Source organism: Mastacembelus armatus, chromosome 16 (assembly GCF_900324485.2).
Source record: "Mastacembelus armatus chromosome 16, fMasArm1.2, whole genome shotgun sequence".
Classification (NCBI taxonomy): domain Eukaryota; kingdom Metazoa; phylum Chordata; class Actinopteri; order Synbranchiformes; family Mastacembelidae; genus Mastacembelus; species Mastacembelus armatus.
Window position 1 is genome coordinate 8955531 of NC_046648.1, and position 14633 is coordinate 8970163.

Consider the following 14633-nt stretch of genomic DNA (forward strand, 5'->3'; position numbering starts at 1 on the left):
TGTGATTAAAATGCAGTGCAGCATAATTAGCGACACATTATTGTATATGTATCTCTGTATTCAATGTCTTTGATTTGGTGTTTGAATCCTAATAGATCCTCATGCGAAACAAGAAGACACCCTCGTATTGAAGATGGGTTCCCTCAGCATGGCTCCCCAAGCTGATAACCCCCTGACCCGCACTGTGCTGAGAAAAGACATCTACCAGTAAGAAAACTTCTCTACAACTCTTCTTTGTATTGAAAGCCTCTCTTTTTAGGAGCTTTTCCTAATTTATGTTTGTTTTTTGTTTTTTTATTGGAGAAAAATCATACTGCTCTCCATTTTAAAGCATAAAGTACATGTATAGTGATTTTTTTTTTATTTTTTTTTTTATAAGTTTTCTAAGATTTTTGTGCCAACTCATTAAAAATGTATTCATACAGCAGTACTATTTAGGACTTCATTCAGAATCATCACAACTCCAGTTCTCCACAACAGTGCTGCATGACATTTGACCTTCAACAAATTTGACTATTTTACATCTATTCTGTTTGTATATGCTCCCACAAACATTTACATACTGTTTTTATCCAGCACAAGATGATGTGCAAGTGTTTATTACAGAGTCTACCTCCCATATTTTAATGTATGTCTTTGACTTCTCATATTTAATCACATTAGGCTTTGGACACGCACACATACACTGCGGTATTACTAGACCTCCACAACCCTGCTGGGTGACCACAGTTCTATAAAGTTGACTCTTAAGATTAGTCTGACCTCAAGTCACGCTCCATAAAACCTGTTGTAAGGCAGGTGTTATTGGTATCTGTGAGGGTGTGCCTGTACATGAGTGTTTTAGGATATGGCACAGTGGTTAAGATGCCCCTGCAATGATAGTGAACAGTGAGTGACACCTTAGGGATCTGCCTGCTGTTCAGCTGAAACACAAGACTGTTGACACAGTCGTTGCCCCCCCCCCACACCCCCATGTCATGAGGATAAAAACTGCTAGGAAAGGAAAATCTGAACTTCTGAGGGAAATAGCTGAGTACAAAACACATTTCCCTGCTATACGCAGCTAAGACAATCTGGATTGTGTCATAACTGCCTCAAAACCGCAGCCTCACGCCATGTGTGTGTGAGAGAGAGCGAGAGGGAGAAGTTGTGTGAACGGGCAGATATGGAGCTGGCAAACACATGTAATGAGGCAGATAAAAGTGATGCCTAATGCTTTGTGCAGCTGCAAGTGAGTTGGCGCAAGACATGAAATGGAGAATAAGAAAAAAAAAGTGGACAACAAAAGGAGAGGGGAGACCTCTTTAAGCTTCTTTCCTGCCTTGATTGGTAGAAGTGTAATATACAAGGAGACTTCATAGGGTAGGGAGGCAGTGCGTGCTAGGCCCATGAGCATGTCTGGCAGTCTATAACCATCAAGGCAAGATCGAGAGAAATATGACAGTTTGTCAAATGTTGTCCGTATTTCTTCCAGAGTACCCAAGCTGTCTGTCTCACTGTCTCTCATTTACTCGTTTGATGTACTGGAGCAAGGATGGTATTGATCAGTAACCATAGCTACTGTTTTGCAGGAACATTTAGAGGGGTATTTTTATTTATCCCTGTTAGTTTCACACAGTGTGCAGTGGTGACATGTTTGTTGTTTGTGCTGATAGGAGTTAACACAGCTAATGGGATGTAGCTGCTCTGTGTCCATGCAAACTGTGCCTAGATTTATTATTTTTTTCTTGGCCATGTTGTTATCATGTTATATGAGAAATGATGATCTTGTGGGCATGGAAAATAATCTGCAGTTTTTCTCAGACTGTCACCCGTTAGACCTGCTATGCAATTTCACCCCATATTGGCCAGTAATGTTCTGCCTCTGGTAGTTAGAGGATTGGTGGCTCTGTGGCTCTGGTGCCCACATCTGCTTATAGACATAGATTGCATCGCTTGACATTCCACCCTGGTCTGAACATTTACGCTACCATGTAACTGTCCATACTCAGACCTCTACATGCACATAGGCATACAGTATGCGTAGTCAGTTGCACATGCATGCACAAACACAACTTGAATGCTTTCAAACCCAAGTGTGTAAAGTGCACAATCACATACTAGACATATGGACACAAAAAAAACACATGCAGTATACATTGTCACATAACACTAGCAGCAGGCATGGCTGTGTGTACAAACACACCAATGTTAAGTCATCCTCTTAACCTCTGCACACACAAGCCACTTCCCTTACTGCAATGAAACCCAGGAATTACATCAAACCAAACTCTGCCTCTCTTATTCTTCCATCCCTAACTATCCATTATCCTCACAACCTTCCCCAGTGACATGTGCTTTTCAGTTTAGGACGATCACACATCTGAGTCACATGATGAAGCAGCCTGAGACTGGGGTCTTGCTGACATATCATTACAAGCATTGTCACAGACTGCGTCTTTACTGATTTCTGCTGTGTGTTCTTCTATAAGTCGTATAGAAAAAGTCATAGTGAGAGTCCGTAATTATCTATAATCAACTATGGTTATAGAGAGACACATGTCTTTGAGGGCAGGAATCCATTTGCTACACTTCTGTTTAAAGCCCACTAATGTTATAATTGAATGACTGACCAAAGCGGCTATGTTGTTATTATCTACTGTACACAAAACTGATTGCCTCACAATGTCGAAAACCAGGATTTACTGTGATGCCACCCTGGAAGAGAAGACAAGAGTGTAGGCTGCAATAGCGAGAATGTGTAAACATCCTGATGGAGCATATCATGATACTCTACTAACATTTTTTCAGATAGAGCTCCTCAGCTTCAGCTTTCAGCCTCACCATGTACAAGGTACAATCTGCTTTTATAATTTAGAGTAGACAGATTTCTTCAAAGTAGGTGAAATAAAACTGGTCAAGTATAAAGATGCAGAGCTAAGTTAAGATATCCACAACTAGGTTCATTTGGTAACGATTAACACCATTTCATTTAACTATCTAACACTGAATTTTGTTTCCTGGAGGGAGCAGGTCCCCAGCAGCTTCTTTACTGACCAGGTACTATGACACAGCACTGCAGGTTTCCACTCTTTCTCCCTCTTCATCTTTAGCTACAAGGCCACTGTCAATTTACACAGCTGAAATCATTTTTCTGTCTTGAAAAAGCTGGTGTTTTACATGAGTGTCAGCCCGAGGAATGTCCAGCATGCATTCAGCCCTGACTTTCTTGTGGTTTGGGCTCTCTGCAAAATCTCACAGATCTTTTACTCCCCACTCCTATTTCCTCTAATTATCTCTCTTCTCTCTTTTTCCAAAGACATTTTTTTTTTTCACTTGTGGAACACTTAATTGAAAGCTTCTTGTGTACTGGGGTGAGAGAGACGAGACCACTCTTTCAAATTCCCTAAGCACTGTGTATCTGTTTATAGGCACATAGAGACATGTCATTATTGTCTTTATTGTATAACCTTTAATAAATGTTATTAACTTTTAAGTTTATTAGTGAGATGTCATCAATGAGCATTGATTCTGTAATGTGTGGAAGATCAGATTGTTTGCTTGGGAAATTGAATGCACTTCACAGAAAAGGGGGGATCTGCAAAGCACTTACTTTACACCAGATGCATGATTGTTTAGTGATAACAGCGTAAGTTATACACAGCTTGCTGTTTCTATTATCCATAAAGGTTTTTATTATAAATTGACTTAATTAGTACTTACTCTTACTAAGTACTAATTATAATCGGTGGTTCAAACACGTAAATTATCCCTTGTGTATTTAGCCCTTCCTTTGTTCCTGCTTGCATCCATATGTCACATGTTTCTACATGTGTGTGTTTGTTTCTTAAAATATCCTGGACATTTCCCGACATCCCCACACCTCGATGACACAGCTCTAAATTCCATCACATACTGGGTTAGCTCATGGTTTGTTCGAGGGAGACTCAGTGAGCATCCCGCTCCTGCAAAATATGTTTTTGGTTTTTTTGTTTTGATTAGTGCTCATGCCTGTGTTTCTATGGTGATGGCAGAGAGGGCTGCTGTGTCAGTAGTGAGGCTGAGCCAAGTCAACATGACGTGGCTGTATCAATGGCCGCTATTTCACTCCCTCCTCCTGTGTCTTTTTCTCAAACACTTTGCAAAGTATGGCTCTCAGTGTAGCATTTTCCCCTGCTTTCTTTCCCTAATCCCATATTTGTTTCTGTTTTGTTTTGGTTCTCTTTATGACTTCAACACCTAATGTCATTTGTCAATCCAGAATTTCTGATTGCAGTAGGTATCTTGAATCCTGCTTTCTACTTTCCTTACAGTATCTGTAGAGATTTCCATCTTTTTTCTTTTCACTCCGTCTCTTCTAGCTTTTCCCATTTCTTCTTCTTTCTTTTTTCTTTCTCTTTCTTTCTATCTTTCTTTTAAATGTTATTAGCTGCTCCTTCACACATTTTTTTCTGGCTCTTCATGTTTGTTATTTACTTCCTCACTCCTTCTTCAGTCACTCTATTGGCGGTTAGACTGATCCCAGTCCCAGCACACTGTGGTCAGTAAGTAAGCTCCTTATTGCTGTTGAATTGCTGCCTGGTTAAGCCCATATGTCCTAATAAGTGGTTGTGATGGGGATCTCCCCTCCGCAGATAAACACAGCTCTGCTGAAGCCAGGATCCTGCGTGGTTCTCTCTGGTAGTACACTTTATGTACCCTTCTCCTAGAGAGGCATCATTTCCATGGCAGCAATAAATATACACACATATTAAAAAAAAAAAAAAATTAGTAACTGTAGTAACTGATCTCAGTTTTTTCACAACATATGATTATTATTTTTTACTTTTTAGACACAGATAATTTGCAATAAACATTTACCATACTGTGACTCTATAAAGATTTGTGGTTTGGCTATTACAATCAATCAGATGTCTTATGTACTATAGTTACACAATTACAAGACATTAGAGCTGTCCTGTAAACAAAACAGGTTTCACCAGCTTCTATAGGTTTTCTCGTTCAGCAGCCGATCACAGACTGCTTTTGCTGCTGTACTGGTGCTAGGATTAGGAGACCCTGCTAATTTTATGTATTTGTAATCTCTTGTCCTCATGTTTGTGGAAAACACTGAATTGATGACAGCTGCAGATCTCGTAGTTTCATCTCTTTTCATGTGAAATGCCATTCTTTTCATGTGCTCTCAGCTGGTCTCCTTCTTTCTTGTCTTGCTCCTCATCTTTCTTTTCCTCATAAAACCCAGAGTTCCCAGCAAATGATTCATTAGATGCTTCAGTGCACACTTGCCTCATCACTCACTTTAGTCGGCTGCCAAGTGCCCCATTTCCCCGTTTGTTTACACCAGTGAAAAGTGCGCCGACTTTGCTTTGCTGCTGCAGCAGGGAAGAAGACCTGCTCAGGCCACACACAGTGACACACAGGACCTACACTTATATACTCTGATTTAGGAGTTGCTTTTAAAACTCCCCTGGCTGCTGAGCAGGTTTAATGATAAACTCCTTTCAGAAGCAAATAATGCTAATGATTGTAATGTATGTGTAATGGAACTCTTTAGTATGAGCTGCTTAAAACGCCACTGTAGATCAGTGTAAAAATGGTGAGTGGTATTTATAAGACAACACTTTTCATACATCAAAATTAAATTTTGTAGAGTAGCATTATGCAATTAAAGTGGTATCTCTGGGGATTGCCCAACCAGACACGGGCCATTTGAGTCAAAGTCCTCTCTATTTCTGTCTTTGCTCTTAGGCTTTAAAAATATAATCACAGGATCCTTAATTCCCTAGTCTACACTCTTGCTATTCTATATTTTAGTCTTTTTGTGAAAATATGCCACTGTGTCATTAACACAGAACTGTGGGCAAAACCAAACCAACTGAATAAATCTCTTTAATTGCACTGATCCTTTTTTTGGCTAACGGCATGTAGCTGTTCTGATCTTTGAGTTGGTTCATGTGTGTATATTGATGTTATTACGGCCTCTCTTATGACTGTGACTTAAATAGGTGCTTTTACAGCAGTCACTTTTGATATTGCATTGTATTGCATTAGTGAGGCTAATTCATTAACTCAGCAGTCATTCTGATCTGACAAGGCAGGGAAAGGGAAATGGTACTGAGACATGAGAGTTTGATGGGCATTAGCCAGTGAGCTGAAGAGCCCACCAAGCAGTCAAACAGAGGTAAAGTGGCTAATAGCGTAAGAAGAACTCTGAGAGATCAAAAGCTCAGGCTTCATTCTTGTGCTCTGTTTGGGCCTCGGAGGCTGAGGAAAGAAACATCTATTTGAGATGACTAGAGCTAGACCTTTCTTGGTTAAATGTAAATCATTTAGCTCCATTTGTTTCGCCCCCTTTCTTTTAACCCTCTCTTCTACTCTGACTTTAGATGTACAGCCATGTTCTCCTTCTCTTCCCAAGAGAAAGAAGATAAAATAAGCAAGGATTTGAGAGCCAGCCAGAATAAATATTGTTTTTTTGTCAGTCCAGCAAATGAAACACCTGGCGCTGGTAAACTTGGAGGAGATATTTCACATCGACCCCGACACTCAGGATTAATGCAACATCAAATTGTTTTAAAAAAGGGGACAGCCACTACCCGGAGTAAATCATACACCCCCTTTTATTAAAGTTTGCCCTAGAATTTATGTTTTGAATCAGACAGCACAGCCTGCACTGAGCCGACAGATGAGACTAGGAGTGGATTCATAAGGGCTCGTGTTGAAACACACCCTCAGACAACTTGACAAAATGTGAACCGGAAGTTTCGACACAGCCACTGAATACTGCTGTTTGAGGTTGTTTAATTGGCCTCTTCACTGTTTTTCTTTTTCAAGGTGAAGGGATATTTGTCAAGCTTTTTGTGGGAACCGGTGTGATGTATAGATTTCTCTGTCTCCCAAATGATACAGCAACAACATATCATATGACATGGAAGCTGACTTTCTGTTAAAGGGAAAAAAAAAAAGTCATTTTTCTCTACTGCTGTAAGAAAGAGGGGAAGACTTGGTTTGTGTTTGCGGAGCTAATGATACGAGAACAGACCAGAGGAAGCCAGATGAATGTCAGTGGATTTGAGGTTTTGTACCTGATGGCTGTGTTCAATCAAGCCAACCACTTCAGTCCTCTTAAGGGTGCACTCCATGCTGTCCAGGCTGACCATTCCTCTTTCTGTCCGACCAAAGAACTTTTATTAGACCCTTAACTACAGCATGATTACAAGAGAAATTCATATGAAAACTGAGTCAGTGATTTATAGCTGCTTCTATCGAGCTATATATCATCCTGTATCTTTTATCTTTTCTCTTTCTCTACCTCTGATTCCTCATATCCATCATTGGAAAGCTTTTGACCACAGCTCTATGCTTTGTGTTTTGCCAGCACTGTCTTGTGCTGTATATGAGTAGGGAGCTGTATACAGCGTCTTGTGTGCTGTGTTGTGGTGTCTGCTGACTTCTGTGTACAGCCTGTGGTTCATTCCATAAATATCTGTGGCCTCTGTGATGTTATTCTCAGGCCCTCTGCTCTGTGAGAAGATTGCACCACAACACTTGTATTCCTCGGCCTGCAGTTAGAGGTTTAGGGGATTAGCAGGGAGAAAACATTTTTATGGCCTTTTTTATGCGTATGATTCTGATGTACTGTGCAGAGAAAGGGGTATTAGGACTCACCACAGGGGAATCAAACAAGTCAACCACAACTTATTTTCCTTCTCTCTTTTGGTACAAAATGGAGGGGCTGTTGAGATGGCAATCTTAGTCATTTGTTATTGGTCCAACACTTTGGTCCCGCCTGAAATATTTTAACTTTTGGAGAGATAACCATGAAATTCGATATGGTCATTCATTCGTAAAGGCAATGAATTCCACTCATTTTAAGAAAACCTCAGTCTTTTCTGTGGTGACACTCTGAGGTTATTGAAACAGTCCAGTTTGTCCAAAATTTGACACGGTATTGTGAAAAGTGTAACTTAGATTTCCATAAAACTTGCTGTGCATAATGATGGTCTTCACAGGATAAATCAAATAACAGCTCAGCCTTTATTGTAACATTACCTATAGGCTGTCATGTTTATTTTATTTAATCTCTAAATGTAATAACCCTTAATGATTTGACTCTGAAATGCTTCTATGTATTCTGTTTCTATAAACCACCTTGCAAGTGAATAATAACTGGTATGCATGGTTTCATTCTCACCAGCAAATAAATCCTTTTAATTTGGGTAACACTTGGTATGATACAATTTGGTATGATACTCAAGATGACATAAGGAATTTCTTAACCCTTAGTCTGCACAGGACAGTTACCTCTTTAACGTATAAAGTCGCTTCAGTAAAAAAAAAAGAAACAGCACAGTATGGATTCACAACTGCCCTTTTTTTTTTTTTCTTTTTTTCTTGAACATCTGTCTTTGTGTTGCAGTTGGAAGCAACATGGAATTCTGCATTCCTTGTTTGGTGGCCCTCAAGGTGACAGACCTTATTTGAGAGTTTCCCGGAAACTGTCCTTATGCTTTGGCAAGCTGTTGTCAGTCAGGTCGTGGTGCATGCTGACAGAGGTGACAGGGATCACCCCTCAGCTGTCCGCCACTCATAAAAGGGCCTGATCCAGGGGTTGACCGGCTGTCCACAGGACTCCAGCCTCAATGAGTGTGTTTGCATGCATGTGTGAGTGAATGGTTCATCCTGAAGCAGGATATAAGTGTTCTAAGAATACACTCATACCACCAACCTAGGAAGCTCTGGGCTTAACTACAGCAAGTTATACACACATTCTACCAGTTTTACCCTGAGTGTCAGTGTCAGTATCAGTGTCTGATGTGTGTGTGTGTGTGTATATCTGTGTTAAATGGTAAGTGCATATGTTTTGTGTATGTTTGTGTAGTCCAACCCCAGCCTTGCGCATCATTTTGTTTTAGTTCCTTTTGTCCCTGCTCATGACATGTTGATGTTCTGGCATCCTGTGTGGTTAGTTTGAAGCGGTCATTGTACTGACAGGGGGAGTCTGGGAATGACTGGTCGGTCACACAGCAGTATTGGTGGCCAGGTGGACTGTCAGGGAAATTTTGGAATGCAGTTATGATAGTCAGTGTGTCTCCACTTTGTCTAGATTTTTTTTTCTTGCAACATATATGGAAATAGCTGAACTTGATCCATATGTCGATATGCACAGTGATGTCTGCGACAATAAATTTGGAGGGAGAGTTGCTGACAGCTTTTTTTTTTTTTTTTATTGCAATGAGGATTTGGGTGTAGTTTCAGTATATTGCTGTTAAACAGAGAGAAAAACCAATGGGATTCTATATATATATATATATATATATATATATATATATATATATATATATATCTTTCTGTAACCAAGCTCTTTGTGTCTTATTGTAAAGACAAACCTATGTACATCTTTGTGTGTGTGTGTGTGTGTGTGTGTGTGGTCAGTATTCCCCTGCCAAACAGCAGTTTTCTGCAGGCTACACAGTAGAACATCAGACCAGACCAGAGCAGAGGCAATTGAGGGATCAGTAGAAGTATGAAAGAGAAAAAAAAAGAAGTCAACCTCAAGAAGAAAGAATGTGCAGATGCTTTCAAATGTCCATGTGTGAAGCCACAAGCTCTTCTGTGGCTCTGGGAAGCCAATGAGAAAACAGTGGCATAATTGCCTAATGCTTGTGTAATAAGAGGCACATTACAACCCCAGGAGGCCCAGCCAGACTTCAAAGAACCAGAGGCTGGCACTGAAGTGGGCCCAAAACTGATTTTCTCCTCCTGGTCTTTACCAGTTGTTTTTACCACATGCCACTCAATACCAAACAGCTTATTTAATGTATGTTATCAATATATATGTGTCTGATTAGTTCATCTGTATTGATTTGTTTGGTCTTGTTTTGCCACTTTTATATCATCTTTTTTAACACACAAATATTTGCATGTCCATATCATCTGCATTAAGATTGAATTCATTAATATTCATATAAGCTCCTATATATTTTGAGTATCACGCTTGATCGACCCAAGTCCATTTTACTGTCAAGATGGTTGTGCTATTTTGAGTACCTAAAATAAATTAACCAAATGTCGAATGTAAAAGATTTTGTACACCATGTGTGTACAGTGCCTGTTGTACAGGTATTGTTTTTTTTTTAAACTGTCCAAATAAGAAATCCCTCCCTACAATTGGTCTTCTGATGGAGAGTTTTAATCCATGGGATCAAGATTAACAGGCTGGCAGGTATCTGCAGCCTAATGCTGAGGCTTTACAACAGAACGCTGTGTGTGCGTGCGCGTGTGTGTCATTTGTGTTACTTCAGCTGCAGGTTTGAGGGAACCACAGAGGGAAATGTGAATCCACCATGTAGACAACTCAACTGTGGTGGTCCCCTTTCTTCTCTCCATAACTTACCCCCCCACCCACACACACACACACACACACAAAACAGACCTCCAATCTGCACCCCACCCCTGTCGCTTTACCATCACACACACATGGACAGATCGGGGTATGCACATGTAACCGGGGGAAAAGTTATTAACTCAAACAGATATGCTTTGCACCATATATTTGTGCAGCAATGAAATGTCCAACTGTTGGCAAGACTTAGCTCCATTCCTAAGTGATGACGAGCAGCCAGTGTTTAAAGCATCATTATTCCCATGCCCCCCGCTCCATTTTTCAATTTTCTCTTCTAACAAGTCAGAAGGCAGTTACAGCTCTTTGAAAGGCATTTTTAAAGGCCTCACATCATGTGTAGCCTGGTAATGGACTGACATTATTAGGCTGGGTTGAGAGCTGAGGGAGAGGTCCAGCTGACAGACATATGTTGATGAGCAGCACAGGGAGACAAGAGACAAACATCACCAGTTTCTGATCGACTGAATCCACCTGATCCAGGTGGTCAGCAGTGGGTAGGGTAGGGACAGTTGGAAAACAAGCAGGGCAGAGGCCCGTGAGGAACATGGGGTTGGGCAACCCTGTGGCAGAGGTACAGTTGTATGCAAATATTTGGGCACCATGGGCAAATGATGTGTTTTGTTCATTTTTTTCTTCTTCATCTCAAACCCAGCACATATAGGCCTAGCTCAACTTTTCCGTCTATGCCTGCTTTGTAGTTCTGTCATCATGTGACCCTATAATGCACTTCTCCTCTACCCTTTCTCCCAGGTTACCTGCATGTTGTAAAGCTGTTCCCTACCTTATTTTCTTCTTCCTCTACTTCTTCCCCTCTCCCTTCTTTTCTACCCTGTTCTCTGTCCCTCGTTTTGCTGAATTCCCTCTGTCCTCAGCTTTCTACTGTTTTTTTCCATGTCCTTCTCCCCCCTGTCTATCGCCTCATCTTCCTCTTCTCTGCAGGATGTTGTTAAACAATTTCTACATCTGCCCTCCTCTGTTCTTCACTTCCCATTTTATTTGGTCTTCTTGTTGCTCCCTCTCGTCTGCCTCTCTCTGGTCAGCTCACAGGATGCTGTACAGCATTTCCTGCCACCAGGGCTACAGGAAAGAGGCTGAGCACAGCCTCGTTTGATGTGCCATCTCCTCTAATTCTTTACACCTGGACAGTTTGCTGAACAGATTTTCTTCTCAACAGAAGCACTACTCGTTCTCCTCCTTCCTTCCTTCCTTCCTTCCTTCCTTCCTTCCTTCCTTCCTTCCTTCTTACAACATCTCCCTGCAGCCCCTTGCTACCCAACATGCTTTTCTATTCAGTATGCTTTTAAGACTTAAGGGGTATAAACTTACATTCCACAGAGGCACAGGGGGCTGTTGTGTTAGCATTATGTCTTTCTCATCTCTCAGTTACTACTAATCAAACCAAGGCCTAGTGCAGTCTCCAGCTCAGTGCAGACACTGCTGAAGCTCTGTTTCACATCTTTTCCTTTTATTATTTTGTCTCTTTTTTCTATGTTTCTTTCTCTTTGTTTTCTTTCCCATTAAATGTTCTCAGTCCCTGCAGCTGTTTGGATGGTGGTCAGAAGTTTTGGCATTGTGTTGTTTGAATGCCATATTTTCACAGCACTGCCTGTTTAGAGTTGTGGTTTGTCAGGAGCTTGGCCCACAGAGGCCACTTCCTCCTCACTGTTCTGGAGTCGTTGTACCAAAACAGTGACTGGCAAGACAGGGGATGGAAGGGAAAAAAAAAAAAAAAAAAAAAACGCTAGGAGAGGGAGGTGACATGGGATACTAGAAGATGAGTAGAAAATTATTGTGGAGAGAATTATGTAAATGTGATGTATAGACAGGCAACAACAAAAGAGAGAATAGAAAGCAAAGAACAGATGTGACGTGTTGCAGCAGGAAGCTATTTAGGGAGGTTATCTTCTACAGAAACCTCATTTGATTTCAGAATTATTTTTCATTTCAAGTTTTTTATCTTTTCTGTTCTGTTCCATAATTACTACAATCTTTCTACTTCGTCTGTGTCTCACACAAAAGTCTCCCCTTTCCTCTCTGTCACTTTCCATGACTTTCCCCTTAGGTTCTCTCTTCATTTTGTGGTTCTCACATTCTGCATGGTTCCGTCCGTTTATTGGAACAAGGTGCAGTGCCATCAAACCCACCAAAACAGCCAGGCTGAGGCTGCTTCCTAGAGAACACTGTCATTCCACATGTATAGTATGAAAGGCTCCAGATGAGGCTGATTGAACACAGCCTTTATTCTATCTCTTGCCTGATGAAGCGCCCTGATATCTAGCCCTTTCAGCAACATGTTCAAAGGCTGTAGGGAATTTCAGTTGCACCTTATCTCTTCTCACATGCCCATTCTGCTTATTGTTCTTAATCTCTTTGATTAATTTATTCCCTTTCTCTTACACTATATTTTCACACAAGCAATGAGGAGAACCTTTCACCACACTTAACTCAACAAAAGCTGGATCATTTGACTTTCAATTTAGGCAGTGGAATTTGCAGAAAGTTGGAGGGTTCTTCTTTCTTTTCATGCATAGGCACTGCTGTGGCAGTGAGCATTTATCTGCCTTACACTGAACCTATGGGTGAAAATAAACTGGGCAGACCCTTTTGAAATGTCACAGGAAGAAAAGCACATATGTCCATATTGAACATTTTCATGCCTGCTGGCCTGAAATGTAGTTATAGTATTTTCTCTAAGTCCTCTCCTGTCCTTTTTCTGTGCCTTTTCTCCGTTGTTCCCTCCTCTCCCCAAATCAACAACACTACCAGTGGAATTAGATAAGCACAGGAGTTCTCACCCCTCTCAGTCAGAGGGGAAAAAGGGGGAAATCTCTCATATGACATGTCACTTTGTATACACACACTTTGTGGTTCAGATGAATGCAAGATCCGCTTCAGAATTATAAACACTGGTTCCGCAGTCATTCACAGAGGAGGAAGAATTAGCTGATGTAGGAAGCATGTGTGCCCTAGATTATTGTAATTATTTTATGCTGTTTTTACTTGCTGACATAGAAGTATTTGGACTCTATCTCCTGAGAAAGTGTGTGTGTGTGTAAACCTGGAGTTTTGGGTAGTACAAGAGGCTTCTAATCTAGTCATGTATTTTCAAACGCTAACCAATTTCTTCTCAAAGCTTGTGATTCAGACAGAAGTTTTTAATTCCATTATGTGGGAGCTTCCAGCAGCAAGTCATATTTTGTTTCATTCTTTCTTTTGTTTGCTGGAAGGAAATTTGAATTAGAACGAAATGTTGTTTGAGGTCAAGGCAAACGTCAGCGAGAAGGACCTACTGTTTTAGCTATCCGATTACATGTTTGTTCAGTCTGTCTGCTAAACCTGTGGCATACTTTAACCTAATCAAATATGGCCATCATCTCTCCGACTTTGTTTAGGAAAATTTTCATTCTTTAGCCGAAGAAGGATAAGACCTTGATATGTAATCTCATAGCTTTAAACATTTGTCAAAATTCAATAATTGCTGTAAACAATGCGTAATCAACTTCAAAGCGCGCTGCCAAAGACCCTCATTTTCACAGATAAAAATGAGCATCTTCAAAAATACACACAATGTGCCTGTGTTTTTACTAATGGGAACCAGCTTGGCAGTACTGAACCGCTTAATCAATATAAAGTGGAAAAAACAGTAGTGGTTCTTGCTGTTGGATTCATAAAGTGAGCCTAATTTTACAGCTCTATAAAACACCCTCCTTGCCAGAGCATGAATTGAATTTATGTGCAGAAGTAAATCACAAGGAATTCTCTGAAGACTGTAACCATCTTGGTTTCAGATCATAGAGCGAAAGTTTATTGCATATGCCTGTGCATGTGAGCATTATGTTTTAGTGAGTAATATGTTTACAGTTCTGCCATAGATTTTTTTTTTGTGTGTGTGTGTGTGTTTACTGTGTTTTTATGTCTGTTATAAGTTATAAGATTCAGGAATGATAAGAGGAGTATGAACCACTGCTCCCAGTATTTTCTGACAATCTGGACAGCATGTCTGATACAACATGTGAGCTGCAGCTGTACTAGTATTGCTCTGAAATGAAAGGTGTTGGTCCTGGGTGACTCTGGCTTCTTTATGAAGAAGTTGAAAAGAAGTTTGATTCACTTCAGACTTTCAGTCAGATTACGGAATATGCTTGCAAGTGCCTTGCCAGAGACCAGAGTTAGGCTTTGGATCTGGAATCTTCCCCCAGCAAAATTGTCCTTTAATGAGTGTAGAAGTAGCATTGAGGTAAATGTATGT

At 40.6% G+C, this 14633-nt stretch overlaps 1 protein-coding gene across 4 annotated transcripts in view; it reads left to right on the plus strand.

Moving 5' to 3' along the window:
• Nucleotides 1-14633, plus strand: part of vps13b (vacuolar protein sorting 13 homolog B) — a 293943-nt gene that overhangs the window by 170055 nt on the left and 109255 nt on the right. For all 4 annotated transcript variants that reach the window (XM_026293824.1, XM_026293825.1, XM_026293822.1 and 1 more), the window contains exon 31: nucleotides 96-207. In XM_026293824.1, the coding sequence (XP_026149609.1) occupies nucleotides 96-207 (112 nt within the window). The remainder of the gene's footprint in view (nucleotides 1-95; nucleotides 208-14633) is intronic.